This window comes from Triturus cristatus, chromosome 5_2 (genome assembly GCF_964204655.1).
Source record: "Triturus cristatus chromosome 5_2, aTriCri1.1, whole genome shotgun sequence".
NCBI lineage: Eukaryota > Metazoa > Chordata > Amphibia > Caudata > Salamandridae > Triturus > Triturus cristatus.
In genome coordinates, this window is record NC_140588.1 from 962,922,768 (window position 1) to 962,942,522 (window position 19,755).

General features: G+C 49.5%; 1 protein-coding gene across 1 annotated transcript in view; it reads left to right on the plus strand.

Annotated features, from left to right (window-relative positions):
- Nucleotides 1–19,755, plus strand: part of COL4A5 (collagen type IV alpha 5 chain) — a 589,146-nt gene that overhangs the window by 385,507 nt on the left and 183,884 nt on the right. Inside the window, exon 37 of the mRNA XM_085608164.1 lies at nt 15,218–15,344. Within this exon, the coding sequence (XP_085464290.1) occupies nt 15,218–15,344 (127 nt within the window). The remainder of the gene's footprint in view (nt 1–15,217; nt 15,345–19,755) is intronic.

Genomic DNA, 19,755 nt, shown 5'->3' on the forward strand with positions numbered 1-19,755 from the left:
TACTTTTGCTGTTGCTGAGGGAGTGCGAAAGGAAAATATGCTTGAATGGTGCTCAGTGAAAACAAAAATATCTGAGCCACAGTAACTCAACTTGGCTGTCTCTAATGAAGCTCCTGCCACAGACTCCTCTCTACCTCTTAGTCTTTTGAAGAGGAATACAAGCCCAAATACCTCAGAGCAGTAAAAAGAAATAAAGAGCTATGTTTATTTCTACTTTTCTACTGATACACTTTAAATGCTGTACTTAACAAGTGTAGGAATGTAGATTATTATGAAGATTGGTTATGAGACCTCACCATGTAATGTCACAATCTTTATCAGGTCCAGTTAGGTTTCTTTAATAAAAACCGTTAACTCAGTCCTGGATAGCTGTGGCACAGAGCAGTCAGCCTTAAACAAAGAAACAAGTATCAAGCATTTAGAAGCATCAAACAAGCATTGGCATGGCCAATGGATCTCGCCTTTGGGACCTTTATAAGTGTTTAACCATGCAGCACATTATCCTGGGTGCTCTGCCTCCAGGGATTGAATTGCTATACAATTACTGCACACAAGGTCATGTAGTCTGATTCAGGAGTACAAATAGAGCCAGGATATAGAAAGCCCAAAAATTTGATTGAGGTTGCAGACCTACCCTTGGGCTATTTTCTCCATAGTATTGAAAATGCCTTCACTCATTACCTGTAGCAATTCTGCAGCCAGAGTGTTTTCCCGCACTATTATAGATTTGCTGTATTTGCAAGATAAACCATCATCTGCAGATTTTGACAAGAAATGTTTGATTTCTAGTGCAAGGGTAGTGTTTCCCGCAGTGGAAGGCCCTTCACAAAGGTCTACTGGTCACCTTTCCGTTGCTTGTTAATGTACTTGGGTGTTAACCTGGTACTAATTAGGTGAAAGCTTTACCCAGATAGTGTTAACATGTGCAAAAATAATAAAATAACTAAGTAATACTATAGGAATGTGAGGAATTGTTTGCTTTTGTTGCTGCATAATAAAGTCATCCCTCCCGCATAATGTGGTCATCTCCTGCTGCATAATTCCAAAGCTCCTGCCTAAAACTAGGATATCCAGCTGGAACTTACAAATGGACACTAAAAGAGTAATGGAGAAACATACTTCCCTGAAAATCATGCAGGCTTTATTCAATCATCTAGCTTTATTTGTAACATGACAGAGAACAGAAGGCCTTGCCACAGTGCACGAATGGTAAAACAATAGTAGTTATATTACAATACCAAGGAAATAAAGGTTTCACTACACTGTTTTACAAAGGGTATTGCTTTTAAATTTTGTTCACATTTGCTGCTGGGATGTCATTTTTGGCATTCAGATGTCTTCAGAAATGAAACTGAAAATGAAGGGATAAAAATAAAGAAAAGCCTGAACAAGTCGAGGCGCTTAAGAAAACATTAACAGTCTGACCATTGCTTCTCAGGAGATTTGGTGTTCAGAACCTCAAAAACATTCAAATATCAAAAGAAAGTAATAGGAACAACTATTGTTCCTAGATAAAAACTTTCTGTAGACACTTTTAGAATTATTATTTTTTTATCAATAGCATGATGCTTGCCAGCTTAACTTAGCAGGCGAACAACACATTTGGAGAGTGAGCCTGCCGGGACAGAAAAATGGTTGTGGATTTGTCTACGCATACACACGGAGAGTATTTTTGTTAAAAGTGTAAAATAACTAGAAGCTTATATTTCCCCGCAAAATGGTACAATGCACTTGTCAGGACAAATTGGGTAAATCAAAATAACAAAATTATGAAAATTAATCAAAAAGTGTCCCCAGGTTGAAAGATCAATGAAGCACGTAATTTCTATGACCTGTGCCTCTCCTGTGCTCACCAGTGTTTGTAAATAAATGGGGAGCACAGTGGCCTGGCCACGTCACTTGGACCCTGCAACTGAAATGCTTGCCTGCAAGACAGTAAAGACTAGAGAACATAACGGGAGCGGGGATGGTTCTTGCTTACTTTATTATACATCCATATGTACAGGGTAACAGGAAAATGGTTACTCAGGCTTTAATCATTATATCACGCAGCGCTGCGTGACAGGGAAAGGGCAGGATGCACAGCACTGAACACTGTATGCCACATTCATGCCTTTTCCCAGCGCTGGCGCACAATGTGCTGCTTAGCACCACTGCAGACATTCTTTCACCATGGTGCAAGGGTACCTGCATTGTTGGCAGGATTTTTTTTGTGCAGGAAGGGGCACCTCCCTGACAAAAACAATCCTGTGAGGCATTTCCTCATGTCTGCAGCACACTTAAAAAAAGGAAAATATTATGTGAAATAAACATATTTTTGCAGCGTGAATCTTCCTGGATTCACTATGCTGTGCATTATTCCGCGATCTTGTGGTTGGGTCCGGATTCGTAGTCTTTTCTTAGTTTTTTTTTTTTTTTGTAGCCCAGGTGGGCGTCGACGACCACCATTTGGTGCACCTCCCGTGACGTCGTCGTGCTTCCTGCGGAAGTCCCACCTTTGGGGCGCCATCTTCGGATTCTTTTTTCCGCCGTTGGGTCTGGATCGTCATCGGGAAGCTCCAGAATTACACTCGAAGGAAGAAGAAAGAAAAGCGAGTTTCGTCGATAAAGACTAGAGGATATCACAGGAAAGGAAGAGATTTCATCAGGAGCGCGAAGAAAGGAGGTTCAGCGCCCTTTTTCTTCGACGACCTTGGAGAATGCGCACTCAGAGGCCCTGAGCGCAATGGACAAGACGCCATTCAAGTTCTGCCCAAACTGCCACCACAAGTTCGCGCAGAAGGACCAGCATCCGGTCTGCAACCTCTGCCTACCGGTCGAACACCAGAGTAAGGACTGCAACGCCTGCTCAGCCTTCGCGCCGAAGACACTCAGGGTCAGAGATCGGCAGAGAAGAGCCAACGCCAGCATGGATGGCAAGGGTAAGGCCCCGTCGCTCTACGATCTGGGCCTCTCCACGGACGACGAGGACAACGTCGCCGAGACAGCCGAAAACTTCACGGTCGTAGAGACCGACAAGAAAAAAGAAGACGAGGTAAGAGAATCGTCGAGCGCAAAACAGAAAGTACCTCGAAAACACGAGGGTGACTCGAGAAAATCAGAGTCTAAGTCCACGAAGGGAGCCCCGGTGCCGAAAACTTCGACGACCAAAGGGGGAACCATGGACAAGAGGCCGAGCGGATCCTTAGAAAAGGACTCCCTGGTGCCGAAAGACGCCGAAAAGCAAGGGTCGTCGAAGACAACCCAGGAAACGGGCCGATCGACGCTGAAGAACGGTCGACGCAAGTTTCATCGAAAAGACCCGCGGTCGACGCCGAAAGCATCTCCGAGATGGAGAAAAAGAAGAGGCGGCTCGAGGCCGAAATGGAGAACATCCTTCAAAGGAAGAAGGAGTTCGACGCCAAGATGAAGGAATTCAAGATTCCAACGGTTTCATCGGCGGACGTCGTCGAGGTCGAGGACGAATTCGACACCGAAGGACTAACAAGGGATCTCGAAGAGGAAGAAGAGCCCTATTATGATGGTGAAGCCGAGGAAGAAGACCAACAGTCGTTCTACGACTCGGCGCCATCTACCAGCCACGACATCGAATGGCAGGATCTCGACACCGAAAACCCGGAGGAGCCCGTGGACACGTACCCTTCGAGGCCTTCGCCACCCGACGACATCGGGGTGTACAATATGGTGGTCAGGAGCGCAGCAACAGCCTTCGGCGTCAAACTCGACGAGGAGAAGCCGAAAGCCGATTTTCTCCTCGAGACCCTGCTCCCCATCCAGACAAGGAGCCAGTTCCTCCCCATGCTACAAAGTGTGATGAATCAGGGGAGAGAAGCCTTCAAGGAACCAGCGACCTGCCGGTCGATCACGCCCAGGACAGAGAAGAAATATAAGCACTCCTCCCTGGACCCCCCTTACATCAAGGGTAGCGTGACCGCCGACTCCATCATAGCTTCCACGGCCAGGAGAAGGGCCAACGTACCAGCAACTACGGGCCCACCACCTGATAAGGAGAGCAGGAGGATAGACCTCACAGGAAGAAAGGTCGAGAGGAACGCCGCAATGCACTGGTGCATGGCGAATTCCAATGCACTCCTCAATAGACACCAGTACCAGCACTGGGACGAGATGGGGGAGCTAGTAAAGCACCTCCCCGAAGAATACCGCCAGAGAGCCTCACACCTGATAGACGAAGGCAAGAACATCGCCAACTTGTGTATAAAGACGGCGTTGGACGGGGCAGAGACTTCAGCAAGACTCATGGCCATAGGGGTCACCGAGAGAAGGCATGCATGGCTACGAATCTCGGGATTCAAACCGGAGGTGCAGAACAACATCCTTGGCACCCCCTTCAACGGAGAGACACTGTTCGGAGCAACAGTGGACGAGAAGCTCACCCAGCTGAAAAAAGAAAACGAAACGGCGAGGTCCATGGGAGCCCTACAGCTGAGGGGAATGAGGCAAGGCAATCCCTTGAGGAGACCCTACGGTAGGGGATTAAGCCAGCAGGGGCCGTCGCACCAGACGTTCCAGCAGGGTCAGCAGGGTGAAAGTCACGGACAAGGTCAGCAGAAGCAAAACTGGCAGTACCAACCTCGGGGCCAGTCCTTTCGCGGGAGAGGGAACGGACGTGGCCAAAGGAGGAGAGGGGGCGAACAGCCCTCATCAAAGTGACTCAGCACGCAAGAGGACGCCTACCCTCGTCATGCCCCCAAGGGTGAGGCGCAAAAAAGTAACATCAGGGGGAAAAGAATATTCAAAAGCCTATGAGCATACAACACCAGTAGGCGGAAGACTGAGGTTCTACCTTCAGGAGTGGCGGCGTATAACCACAGACAAGTGGATACGGAACATCATGCAGTACGGATGCTGCGTAGAGTTGGAGAAAAGACCTCCAAACAGGAAACCAAAGAGAAGACAGAGATCGGCCCAAGAACTGGCACTACTCAGAGAAGAAACACGGAAACTTCTAGAAAAGAGAGCCATAGAGGCAGTGCCGTTCAGAGAACGCAACAAAGGGGTCTACTCAAACTACTTCGTGGTCCCGAAAGTAGACGGAAACCTCAGACCCATCCTGGACCTGCGTTACCTAAACAAGTTCATCAGAACGCAGAAGTTCAAAATGACTTCGCTGCAGGAGGTACTGCCCCAAATAAGAGACGGAGACTTCATGGTCACCGTGGACCTCAAGGATGCCTACCTTCACATCCCAATAAACAGAAGACACAAGGGCCTTCTAAGATTCAACATCGAACAGGAACACTACCAGTTCACAAACCTGGCCTTCGGATTAAAATCGGCACCAAGGGTCTTTACAAAATGCCTGTCGGCGGTCGCGGCCCACCTACGAAGACAGGGAATCCATGTCTACCCCTACTTAGACGACTGGCTGGTCAAGGCAAACTCACGCGAGAAGTGCGAGAGGCACGCAAAACGCGTAACAGACACCCTCACGAATCTGGGGTTCTCGATCCACTGGGGCAAGTCATCGCTGGAACCGGAACAGGTGAAGATTTTCCTGGGGGCGAAAATCAACTCCCTCAACAGTACAGTAGTGCCCAGCGACAGGAGGACAGATGCACTACTGAAGGAGACGCGGCTCTACCAGAAGGGGCGAGTTCTGACAGTGAGGGCTGTGAGCAAGATGAGGGGGATGATGGCGTCGTGTATCCAGCTGGTGCCGAATGTACGCCTGCACATGAGACCATTCCAGGAATGGCTACAACAGCAATGGTCACAAGCAAACGGAAGTTGGGAGGATCTAGTGGTTGTTACGCACGCAGTGCAGGAGGAGATAACTTGGTGGAACAGAAACAACATGACAGCAGGGAGAAGCCTGACACCACCAATCCCAACAGTGACCATTACCACGGACGCATCGCAAAAGGGATGGGGAGCGCACATGGACAACCTCAGAGTGAGGGGTCTGTGGGCTCCAGCAGATGCGGTTCGCCATATCAACTACCTCGAGTTGAAAACAATCCTGCTAGCCCTGAAGGCATTCCAGAGGCACCTGTACAACCAGAGGGTGTTGGTTCAAACAGACAACACCACGGCAATGTTCTACATCAACAAACAAGGGGGGACACAGTCGTTCCCTCTCTCCTCTCTATCTCAGGAGATTTGGAGATGGGCCATACCTCTCAGGATAGATCTACTGGCAATTCACCTACCGGGGAAGGACAATGTGGAGGCAGACTGGCTAAGCAGGCAGACCTCGGCATCGCACGAGTGGGAGCTCAATGGCCAGGAAACGGAGAAACTCTTCCGGAGATGGGGAACTCCCACAATAGACCTATTTGCAACACGCCACAATGCAAAATGCCAAAGCTTCGCGTCCAGGCAACCAGATCAGCAATCCCAGGGAAATGCCCTATGGATAAGCTGGTCGAGGACATTTGCCTACGCCTTTCCACCGATACCCCTGTTGCACAGAGTGCTCGACAAGTGCAGAACCAGCAACATGACTCTGATCCTAGTGGCTCCGCAGTGGGCGAGGCAGACATGGTTCTCACAAATTCAAGAAATGGCACAAGGCAATCCATACAGGTTCGAGAGGAGGAAGGACCTGCTCTCAATGCAAAACGGAGAGGTCCTGCACCCAGAGCCAGAGACCCTCAACCTGGCGGCATGGCTCCTGAAGACCTAGAGTTCGCACACCTAAGATTGCCTCCGAGCACTATGCGAGTGCTCCGGGAGGCAAGGAAACCAACTACAGCGCAAAATGGAAGAGATTCACTGTGTGGTGCAGGAAAAAGGGCCTGCAAAACAGAATGACAAGAGACTCAACAGTACTGAGGTACCTCACACACCTTCTAAAGAGTAACCTCTGCTCGAGCTCCCTAAGGGTACACCTAGCGGCAATCGTGGCCTACACCAGAGGTGAAAAGGGTGGAAGTTTCTTCACCTCGCAGGTGGTGAAGAGATTCATGGAAGGAGCCAAAAGGATGGCCCCCCCGAAAAGGTTGCCGCCGCCGGCATGGAATCTGAACGTGGTTCTGACGGAGCTCATGAAGGCACCGTTTGAACCCATTCACAAGGCCACACTGCAGATGTTGACGATGAAAACGGCCTTTCTGGTGGCCATAACCTCACTACGCAGGGTGAGCGAGCTTCAAGCACTAACACTACAGGAACCCTACATTCAGATTCACAAGGACAGAATAGTCCTGAGAACAGACCCACACTTCATGCCCAAGGTGGTGTCGGCGTTCCACATGAATCAGAGTATTCAGATACCAAGTTTCTTCCAAAACCCGACTTCAAACGCAGAAAAGGCCCTGCACACCCTCGACGCAAGAAGAGCGGTGATGCACTACATTGAGAGAACCAAGGAACTCAGGAAGTCGAAGCAGCTGTTTGTGTCCTTTGCTACTAGCTTCATGGGTAGGCCAGTGACTAAGGGCACCATCGCTAGGTGGATTGCCCTCACTATTCAATTCTGCCACAAACAGGCTGGACAGGAGCTAGCGGAGGGGCCTCAGGCTCACTCCACAAGGAAGAAAGGGGCTACCGTGGCCTTCCTGGCGAACACGCCCATCCAGGACATATGCCTCGCGGCAACTTGGGCATCTGTGCACACGTTCACGAAACACTACTGCGTGGACATTCAGATGAACAAGGAAGCACAGGTTGGACAGAAGGTGCTTCAACACATTTTCAACGACCAACGCTCATCTACCACCCAGCCGCCACAAAATTAGGAAAATCGCTACAAAGTCTATGCACAGCATAGTGAATCCAGAAAGATTCACGCTGCAAAACGAATAGTTTTGCAGCGTGAATCTTTCTGGATTCACTATGCTGTGCATTATTCCGCGATCTTGTGGTTGGGTCCGGATTCGTAGTCTTTTCTTTGTTTTTTTTTTTTTTTTGTAGCCCAGGTGGGCGTCGACGTCCACCATTTGGTGCACCTCCCGTGACGTCGTCGTGCTTCCTGCGGAAGTCCCACCTTTGGGGCGCCATCTTCAGATTCTTTTTTCCGCCGTTGGGTCTGGATCGTCATCGGGAAGCTCCAGAGGTTCACTCGGAGGAAGAAGGAAGAAAAGCGAGTTTCATCGATAGAATCAAGAGAAGACATCAGGAAAGAACAGATTTCGACAGGAACGCGAAGAAAGAAGACCAGCGAGCCTTTTTCTTCGACAACCTTGGAGAATGCACGCTCAGAGACCCTGAGCGAAATGGACAAGACGCCATTCAAGTTCTGCCCAAACTGCCACCACAAGTTCGCGCAGAAAGACCTGCATCCGGTCTGCAACCTCTGCCTACCGGTGGATCATCAGAGTATCGACTGCAACGCCTGCTCAGTCTTCGCGCCGAAGACACTCAGGGTGAGAGAGAGGCAGAGGAGAGCCAACGCCAACATGGAGGGCCAAGGAAAACCCCCGACACTCTACGCGCTGGGCCTCGACACGGACGACGAGGACAACGTCGCCGAGGCAGCCGAAAACTTCACGGTCGTAGAGACCGACAAGAAGAAAGAAGACGAGGTAAGAGAATCGTCGAGCGCAAATCAAAAAACACCTCGAAAACACGAGGGTGACTCGAGAAAAACTGAGTCAAGGTCCACGAAGGGAGCCCCGGCGCCGAAAACTTCGACGTCCAAAGGGGGAACTTCGGACAAAAGGCCCAGCGGATCCTTACAAAAGGACTCCCTGGCGCAGAAAGACGCCGAAAGGCAAGGGTCGTCGAAATCATCCCATGAAACGGGCCGATCGACGCAGAAAGAGCGTTCGACGTCGACGCAAGTTTCATCGAAAAGGCCCACGGTCGACGCCGAAAGCATCTCCGAAATGGAGAAAAAGAAGAGGCGGCTCGAGGCCGAAATGGAGAACATCCTTCAAAGGAAGAAGGAGTTCGACGCCAGGATGAAGGAATTCAAGATTCCAACGGTTTCAGCGGCGGACGTCGTCGAAGTCGAGGAGGAGTTCGACGCCGAAGGGCTGACAAGGGACCTCGAAGAGGAAGAGGAGCCCTATTATGAGGAAGAAGCCGAGGAAGAAGACCAACAATCGTTCTTCGAATCGGCGACATCTACCGGCAACGACGTCGAATGGCAAGATCTCGACACCGAAAACCCGGAGGAGGCCGTGGACACGTACCCCTCGAGGCCTTCGCCACCAGACGACATTGGGGTGTACAATATGGTGGTGAAGAGCGCAGCAATGGCCTTCGGCGTCAAGCTCGACGAGGAGAGGCCGAAAGCAGATTTTCTCGTCGAAACACTGCTCCCCATCCAGACTAGGAGCCAGTTCCTCCCCATGCTACAAAGCGTGATGAACCAGGGGAGAGAAGCCTTCAAGGAGCCTGCCACCTGTCGGTCGATCACGCCCAGGACAGAGAAAAAGTATAAACACTCCTCCCTGGACCCACCTTACATCAAGGGTAGCGTCACCGCAGACTCCATCATTGCCTCCACGGCCAGGAGAAGGGCCAACGTGCCAGCAACCTCGGGCCCACCTCCAGATAAAGAGAGCAGGAGAATCGACCTCACAGGCAGAAAGGTCGAGAGGAACGCCGCAATGCACTGGCGCATGGCGAATTCAAATGCACTCCTAAATAGACACCAGTACCAACACTGGGATGAAATGGGGGAGCTAGTAAAGCACCTCCCCGAAGAATACCGCCAGAGAGCCTCTCACCTGGTAGATGAAGGCAAGAACATCGCCAACTCCTGTATAAAGACGGCGTTGGATGGGGCAGAGACTTCAGCAAGACTCATGGCCATAGGGGTCACAGAAAGGAGGCATGCATGGCTAAGAATCTCGGGATTCAAACCGGAAGTGCAGAACAACATCCTGGGCACTCCCTTCAACGGAGAGACACTGTTCGGAGCAACGGTGGACGAGAAGCTCACCCAGCTCAAGAAGGAGAACGAGACAGCGAGGTCCATGGGGGCCCTGCAGCTGAGGGGAATGAGACGAGGAAATCCCTCGAGGAGACCCTACGGTAGGGGTGGAAGCCAACAGGGGACGTCGCACCAGGCGTTCCAACAAGGTCAGCAGGGCGAAGGTCACGGACAAAGTCAGCAGAAGCAAAGCTGGCAATATCAACCTCGGGGCCAGTCCTTTCGAGGGAGAGGGAACGGACGTGGCCAAAGGAGGAGAGGGGGCGATCAGCCCTCCTCGAAGTGACTCAGCACGCAAGAAGACGCCCACCCTCGTCAGGCCCCCAAGGGTGAGGCGCAAAAAGGTGTCATCTGGGGGAAGAGAAGATCCAAGAGCCTACGAGCATACGTCACCGGTAGGCGGAAGGCTGAGGTTCTACCTTCAGGAGTGGCGGCGCATAACCACAGACAAGTGGATACGGAACATCGTGCAGTACGGATACTGCGTAGACTTGGAGAAAAGACCTCCAAACAGAAAGCCGAAGGAAAGACAGAGATCGGCCCAAGAACTGGCAATACTCAGAGAAGAAACAAGGAAACTCCTGCAAAAGGGAGCCATAGAGACAGTGCCGTTCAGGGAACGCAACAAAGGGGTCTACTCAAACTACTTCGTGGTTCCGAAGGTAGACGGAGACCTCAGACCCATACTGGACCTCCGGTACCTAAACAAGTTCGTCAAAACACAAAGGTTCAAAATGACTTCACTGCAGGAGGTACTGCCACAGATAAGAGAAGGGGACTTCATGGTCACCGTGAACCTCAAGGATGCCTACCTTCACATCCCAATAAACAGAAGGCACAAGGGCCTTCTAAGATTCAACATCGAACAGGAACACTACCAGTTCACAACCCTGGCCTTCGGATTAAAATCAGCGCCAAGGGTCTTTACAAAATGCCTGTCGGCGGTAGCGGCACACCTACGAAAGCAGGGCATACACGTATACCCCTACTTGGACGACTGGCTGGTCAAGGCAAACTCACGCGAGAAGTGCGAGAGGCACGCAAAACGCGTAACGGACACCCTCACAAATCTGGGATTTTCCATCCACTGGGGAAAATCATCGCTGGAACCGGAGCAGGTAAAGATTTTCCTGGGGGCACAGATCAACTCCCTCAACAGTACAGTAGTGCCCAGCGACAGGAGGACAGATGCCCTACTGAAGGAGACGCAGCTCTACCAGAAGGGGCGAGCTCTGACAGTGAGGGTGGTGAGCAAGATGATGGGGATGATGGCGTCCTGTATTCAGCTGGTGCCGAATGTACGCCTGCACATGAGACCATTCCAGGAATGGCTGCAACAGCAATGGTCACAAGCAAACGGAAGTTGGGAGGATCTAGTGGTTGTTACGCACGCAGTGCAGGAGGAGATAACTTGGTGGAACAGAGACAACATAACAACAGGGAGAAGCCTGACACCACCAAGCCCAACAGTGACCATTACCACGGACGCATCGCAGATGGGATGGGGAGCGCACATGGACAACCTCAGAGTGAGGGGTCTATGGGCTCCGGCAGACGCGGTCCGCCACATCAACTACCTCGAGTTGAAAACAATACTGCTAGCCCTGAAGGCATTCCAGAGACACCTGTGCGGGCAGAGGGTGTTGGTGCAGACAGACAACACCACGGCGATGTTCTACATCAACAAACAAGGGGGGACACAGTCGTTTCCCCTCTCATCCCTAGCTCAGGAGATTTGGAGATGGGCCATACCTCTCAGGATAGATCTACTGGCAATTCACCTACCAGGGAAGGACAATGTGGAGGCAGACTGGCTGAGCAGGCAGACCTCAGCATCGCACGAGTGGGAGCTCAATGGCCAGGAAACGGAGAAACTCTTCCGGAGATGGGGGACTCCCACAATAGACCTTTTTGCAACACGCCACAATGCAAAATGCCAAAGCTTCGCGTCCAGGCAACCAGATCAGCAATCCAAGGGAAATGCCCTATGGATAAGCTGGTCGAGGACATTTGCCTACGCCTTTCCACCGATACCCCTGTTGCACAGAGTGCTCGACAAGTGCAGAACCAGCAACATGACTCTGATCCTGGTGGCCCCACAGTGGGCGAGGCAGACATGGTTCTCACAGATTCAAGAAATGGCGCAAGGCAATCCGTACAGGTTCGAGCGAAGAAAAGACCTGCTCTCAATGCAAAACGGGGAGGTCCTGCACCCAGAGCCAGAGACCCTCAACCTAGCAGCATGGCTCCTGAAGACCTAGAGTTCGCACACCTAAGGTTACCTCAGAGCACTATGCGAGTGCTACGGGAGGCAAGGAAACCTACTACAAGAAAGTGCTACAGCGCAAAGTGGAAGAGATTCACGGTGTGGTGCAGGAAGAAGGGCCTGCACAACAGAATGACAAGAGACTCAACGGTGCTGAGGTACCTCACACACCTTCTAAAGAGTAACCTCTGCTCGAGCTCCCTAAGGGTGCACCTAGCAGCGATCGTTGCCTACACCAGAGGTGAGAAGGGTGGAAGTTTCTTCAGCTCGCAGGTGGTGAAGAGATTCATGGAGGGAGCCAAAAGAATGGCACCCCCGAAAAGGTTGCCGCCGCCGGCATGGAATTTAAACGTGGTTCTGACGGAGCTCATGAAGGCGCCGTTTGAACCCATTCACAAGGCCAATCTACAAATGTTGACGATGAAGACTGCCTTTCTAGTGGCCATAACCTCACTACGCAGAGTGAGCGAGCTTCAAGCACTAACGCTACAGGAGCCCTACATTCAAATTCACAAGGACAGGGTAGTCCTGAGGACGGACCCACACTTCATGCCCAAGGTAGTGTCGGCGTTTCACATGAATCAGAGTATACAGATACCGAGTTTCTTCCAAAACCCGACTACAAATGCAGAAAAGGCCCTGCACACCCTCGATGCCAGAAGAGCGGTGATGCACTACATTGAAAGAACCAAAGAACTCAGGAAGTCGAAGCAGCTGTTTGTGTCCTTTGCTACTAGCTTCATGGGTAGACCAGTGACCAAGGGCACCATCGCTAGGTGGATTGCCCTCACTATCCAATTCTGTCACAAACAGGCTGGACAGGAGCTAACGGAGGGGCCACAAGCTCACTCCACAAGGAAGAAGGGGGCCACAGTTGCCTTCCTGGCAAACACGCCCATCCAAGACATTTGTCTCGCAGCAACTTGGGCATCTGTGCACACGTTCACAAAGCACTACTGCGTGGACATTCAAATGAATAAGGAAGCACAGGTCGGACAGAAGGTGCTACAACACATTTTCAACGACCAGCGATCATCTTCCACCCAGCCACCACAAAAATAGGAAAACCGCTACAAAATCTATGCACAGCATAGTGAATCCAGAAAGATTCACGCTGCAAAACGAAAAGTTTCTTACCTGTCGGTGTAGTTTTGCAGCTTGAAGATCTTTCTGGATTCACTAGCGAACCCACCCACCTCCGCCAGGAAGATGAGGCTGGAGGAAGAGGGGGTGAAATGGATAGGATCAAAAAAGTGGATACGTACAGAAATATGGACAAAAGGATTAATCAATCGCCTAGGGTTAAAAAAAAAAAAAAAAAAAAAACAGGGAAAAAAGAACCCGAAGATGGCGCCCCAAAGGTGGGACTTCCGCAGGAAGCACGACGACGTCACGGGAGGTGCACCAAATGGTGGACGTCGACGCCCACCTGGGCTACAAAAAAAAAAAAAAAACAAAGAAAAGACTACGACTCCGGACCCAACCACAAGATCGCGGAATAATGCACAGCATAGTGAATCCAGAAAGATCTTCAAGCTGCAAAACTACACCGACAGGTAAGAAACTTTTCGTTTCTTACCTGTCGGTGTAGTTTTGCAGCTTGAAGATCTTTCTGGATTCACTAGCGAACCCACCCACCTCCGCCAGGAAGATGAGGCTGGAGGAAGAGGGGGTGAAATGGAAAAGATCAGAAGGAATGAAAAATTACAGAAAATGGAGAAGAAGAATTAATCAATCGCCTAGGGTTAAAAAAAAAAATTAAAAAAAAAGAAAAAGAAAAAAGGGAAAAAAGAACCCGAAGATGGCGCCCCAAAGGTGGGACTTCCGCAGGAAGCACGACGACGTCACTGGAGGTGCACCAAATGGTGGTTGTCAACGCCCACCTGGGCTACAAAAAACAAAAAAAAAAACAAAGAAAAGACTACGAATCCGGACCCAACCACAAGATCGCGGAATAATGCACAGCATAGTGAATCCAGAAAGATCTTCAAGGTGCAAAACTACACCGACAGGTAAGAAACTATTCGTTCTAGTTGTTACACCTCACCTGGGGAGGCGTAGCAGTATTGGCACATTCCCAGGTCTGCCACTTATGGTAAATCTAGGAATGCTGCAAAATCCATGGGTTTTGCATGGGAACACCTATGCACCCCCCATGGAATGCCTCCTTGGGGAAGACTAATGCAACACAGCGATTTGCACTGCATTGGTTGACTCTAGATTTATCAAGCTGCTCAGGGCCATGCAAGGTGGCCCTGCATGGCTTGATAAATCACATTTTAAGGGTTATGTGGGTTTTGACGCACTGCCAGCACAGAGCTCATAAAAGTTCCTCCTATCTTCTGCAACGTCATTTTTCCCCCCACCCTTAGCCCTAAATACTGTTCCCCTCCCTAAAAACTACCCAACCCCCTCCTGAGTCCTAAAACCTAAGCCTCACTTACCTCACAGTGTTCTCTCCCGATTCCTTATAGTCCTTCCCTTCCCTGTCTTCCCCTTCCTGTGCCTCTGCTCGGCAACTAGACAGTGCATTGCCTTAATCATGCAACTGCGTTGTTAAGGCATATGTGTGGTACGGCTTGCGGGAATACGGCACGCCTGGCTCAGACCACGTTGTTAAGGCTGTTTCCCGTTTGGATGCCATTACATGACAAATCCTTGTTAGTTACACCTGCAACTAATATTAGGAAGCTAGAGTTTGCACAGCCATTTAACAAACACCAGACAAATGTGACATCCCGTTTAGTAGAATGGAAAAAAACCTGTGTGGATTGTTTCTCATTATAGATTGTCTGGAGTATTGAGTAGCCTTGCGTTAGTCTGGACAAATGTAGTTCACTTGATGGGCACTAAGACATAGCTGGTAAATGTTAATCCATCTAATATGTTGCATTTGCAATACTCGTTTCTCTTGGAGCTCCTGTGCCTATTTGAAAAAGAAGCAAAATACAATACATATTGATTGGTAAAATGAAAGATATGTAAATCTCAAAAAATGCTGTTTCCCATGTACTGACTGTTTCATGCAATAGATGCTGATAGATTACCTGATGCTGTCCAGAATAGAAACACCATTATTAAACCTGATTCTTTTCCATGCATATCAGGGTGACCCAGGCTTAAGTGGATTGCCCGGCAGCCCAGGCAGTAAAGGTGCACCTGGAAGTTCAGGTTTACCTGGATTACCAGGCTCTCCAGGTCCAAAGGGTGAACCAGGTCTTTCCGGATTCCCAGGTAATTAACCTGTCAAAAGTGATTCTGTTTTGTTCTTATCACATTATAATCTTCATATTTCTTTGGTGTGCACCAGTTGTAATGGATACTCCTAACCAAAGATTCCTCATCTTTAGAACATCCTCAGGCACCAGACTGCATCTGGAACATAGAAACAGCACATCTCCCCCATCGAATAGTGGCGGCTTGTGCCCACGCATTGACTTTGTTCCACCCCAGAAGTGACAATGGTGCTGCACATAAGCATCACACCTGCGCATCAATGTCAGTTCATATCTTGCTTCACCTTTACCCCTTTAAATGCATATCCAGGGATTGCTCCCAACGTTTTCCTCGTCACTTGAGAGTTTGTTTGTAAACTTTTATTTTCCCACTGGACAAGGGGATCTACATGGCTTAAGCCTTGTATGGATTGTCGCAGATGTTTGTAACAGACCCCCATAATGTGTGCCTCTGGTGTTTAGGTTTGGCGCATGACTCTTTAAGTCCTGCGAGGAGTGTGCCCCTATGAATCCGGAGGCGATTCAGGAATGTGAATCGCAGCTGTATAACACCGAACATTGAAAGATGTTATAGAAGTCCTACTCCTATTCAAATTCGAGGAAGCTGACTTGTTCTCACTCTCTGGGCCTTTCATGGGACAGGTTTGCATTGCGGTTCAAGTTTTCCAGTTCGTCCAAGTCGAAGTAGAAGTACAAGAATGATAAACACGATTCATCCCAGTCCCACCAGTCTCACCCAGAGGAGTTGGGAGGACATCAGGGTGCCTCTCTGACTTTATTGGGGTGCTATCATCCACACTTGGTAGCCAATGCGACAGTTGCATTTGCACCCTGATTTTCTGCGGCCATCGGTGACAGCGCAATATGGGTGTAAAGAGGCGCTATTGCATGTTTTTGGCACTGTTCGGCCTTCCTCTGGTTTGCCTTTCAGTCCCAAGAATCCAGAGGCCTCCAGTTGGGTGACCACTTACAGATCTACTCTCTACACCATCTGTGCTTCCTAAACCTGTTTCAGGTTCTGCTCCAACACTTGTGCTGAATTCCATTTTGGCACCAAATTCTATACTAGTTCCTTTGACATTGAGGCCAGCACCAAAGGAAAACCCTGACCCAGTAGTCCTTTCCAACTGTGAAAGACACTTGTTTCGAATCCCACTAAGGTCACGTCCCAAAGTTTACTGATGCACCCAGTCCCATCCCAATCTTATTCTGAGAGAACCACAACTTTGCCTCTAAGCCAAACCCAGTGCTCCAACACTTTTTTGGTTCAGACTCTAATCGTAGTCAACAAGCCTTTGGAAATGACAGTGGAGATGAGATGGATTCTTTTCCTCCACACTGTGAGGAAGAAAAGTATTAATGGATTTGCAGGAGGCCAGTGGGTTGGACTTTTTCCTGGACACTGAGTTGTGTTCTTCCTCTGGGCCATCAACGGAAGAGAGTGCCTTCTTTGCCGAGATATTGAAACGGTCAGCAAACGTATTGGGTTTACAACTAACTACTATGGAACTCAAAACTTACGTGCTGAGAGAAGTTGTGCAAACTGGACAAACTTCATCCAAGACTTTCCATTCAATGAAGCCCTCACCAGCACCTTATGGGCACCTGGTCTAAGCCTTTTTCTGCTCTGCCTGTGCACTAGTAAGTTGCCTGGTGCCACTGGCCGGTGCCAGGCAACCCTGACTTCTCTACATAGCACCCTCCACCAGAATGTTTAGTAGCTCAGGTTTCCATCAGAATCTAAACCCCGATTTATTCCCTACAGCTCTCTCAGATGAAGACTGAAAATAAATGAGACATCCAGGAATCAGATGGTTTCCTTAGCCAGCCGTGCCCTCCAGTCATTGCCAGCTGTTTGCTGTGGAGATATTTCACTGCTTTATGGGACATGGTTGGTGTTATCTTGCCAGTAGTCCCAGAGGAATTTTCGGGCCAACCGAGCTCAAGCCTGTAGGAACGTGCCGCTTTTGACATGGTCACCCCCACACATTGCCTGGTATTTGATGTGATTTCGACTGGAACTGCACTGGGTTCCTGCTAAAGGTCCCCAGTACCAACCTCTTTCCCAAAACTGTACAATTGATTCCCCCAATTGGCAATACCTTTTGCATTCTCTGTAAGTCCCTAGTAAATTGTACCCCCTAGTACCTAGGGCATGAGGTACTAAAGATAGGTCTCTCAGGGCTGCAGCACAGATTGTGTCACCCTAAGAGACCCCTCAACAAACACATGCAAGACTGCCTTTGCTGGCTGCGTTTTTTGGTGCAGATCAAAGTGAAAACATGACATGACACACATCCCTGTGTGCTTTGTCACCGAACAATCCATATAGTATCTGTAAGTCACCCCTACAGCCAGGACTTGCAGCCCTAAGGCAGGGTGCTTTATATTACATGTGAGGACATATCTGCATGAACAGATATGCCCCTGTTCTGTCTAGTTCAATTACTAGACAGCACAAGTGAACTGGGAAGCCATCTCAAGTATATGTACTGGGCACTGGTCATTACGAGTTCCTCAGCAACATGATGGCTTCACTGAAACACAAGGTGTTTGGTATCAAACACCTTTTCTTAATAAATCTATACTGATGCCAGTAGTAAATTTATTAAAACGTGCACCCAGAGGGCACCTTGGCGGTGCCCCCTGAAAACCTACCAGCTTCCTAGTGTGCTGGCTTACTGGTATCTTCCAGCCTGCCACCAAAGATGAGTTTCTGACCTCCTGGAGGTGAAAGTCCATGCTCTCAGAGGTCAGGAACAATGCCTACTCTGGCAGGAGGTGTTTATACATCCTCCAGCAGCATGGCTAGTGAATCTGCATACCAAGTCCAGAGGCTTCAAGGCCTCTGCTGCCTTTGATATGCGACTGCGGCGGGTGTAGTGACCCCAACGGTAAGCAGTCCATTGGCTACTACCATTCACTCCCCTTAACGTCTCTAAATTCAGTATTTAGGTGGCCCCCTGGCACCAGGAACTCAGATTCACCTGACAAAAGAAGAAAAAGGACAAAGAAAAGCTGAAGAAGCGAAAACTGTAGACAACTGGTGGACTTTGGCGCCAAACCCTGCCTGCCTGAGCCTGTCCCAACAATCGCGACAACCTGACTCGTCCTGCAGGTGTGTATCCTCCAAAAGCCTTGGAGGGCCACCAGCACTTTACCAAGATGTCAGCATCTCTCTTTAAGTGGAGGAGCCACGTACCTGCAAGCACTGACTACAGAACCGAGAGCGCTGTCGACGCACGGGACCTGCTGACCAAAACCGTCTGTGCCCGAGCTCCCTGGCCCGGGTCCACGAACACCGACTTTGCCCCCCTGCTCCCTGCCCATGAACTGAGCCCCCCATTGGGAGCTCCCAGCCTTGGCCCCAAGTTCCCCTCTGCAGCCTGTTCCTAGGGGGCCCCCTTCTTTACCTATGGTGTAGCCTCAAGGCTACCAACCCGTCCAGCCCCTCTGCAGCCTGACACTCCAGGGCAGGTAAACCCGAACTGCTGGTGGATCTTGTGACCTTGACCCCTAGCACCTTAAGTCCTTAAGAGGACCCTTGAAATACGATTCAAATACCTGTATGCAGTATATGTTTCTCTCTCCATAGGAAAGCATTACCAAGTAAAAACAGATTTTTGCTAAACTGTAAAAATTGATAACTCGAAAAGTTCTTACCCAATTATAAAGCTCTTGGTGTTAAAAATATATATCAAATACCTGTTATTTTTCAAAATTGGCCTAAAGTTTCTTCTTGAGTATATGTCTCATTTATTGACTCTGTGTATGTGCAACAAATGCTTAACACTACCCTATGATAAGCGTAAACTGCTCACCCACACTACCACAAAAGAGAGCATTTGGGATTATCAATTTAAGCCCTGTAAGCCAATTTGGTACACTACATAAAAAGCCAGCTTCCTAGAAGGTGAAGATCAGAGGTATCTTGCCTAAGGCGAAGACACTTGTCCACATCAACCTGTTGGAGTTGTTGGCTATTCGCCTAGCGCTGAAAGCCTTCCTACCATCCATCAAAGAGATGCTGGTTCATGTTCTCTAGAGCAAAACACCACCGCCATACACAAACAAACAGGGTGGGGTGGGATTCTGTGCCAAGCAGCATTTTATCTCTGGGGCTGGCTGGAGCATCAGAGCATTTCCCTTGTTGTGAACCACCTGGCGGGTTCTTTGAATGCAAAGGTGGACATGCAGTACTTGGCAGATCATGAATGGCAATTACACCCTGAGGTGGCACAGGACATCTTCCAGCAATGGGGAAAACCATGGCTAGATTTTCTGGGCACCGTTGAAAACACAGAGCCAAAAACCTTTGCACTTGAAGAATCTTCAGTGGCTGGACTCCCAAAAGGGCTTTGCATGTTTACATTGATTGCTCCAAGATCCATTGGATGAATGATCGGATC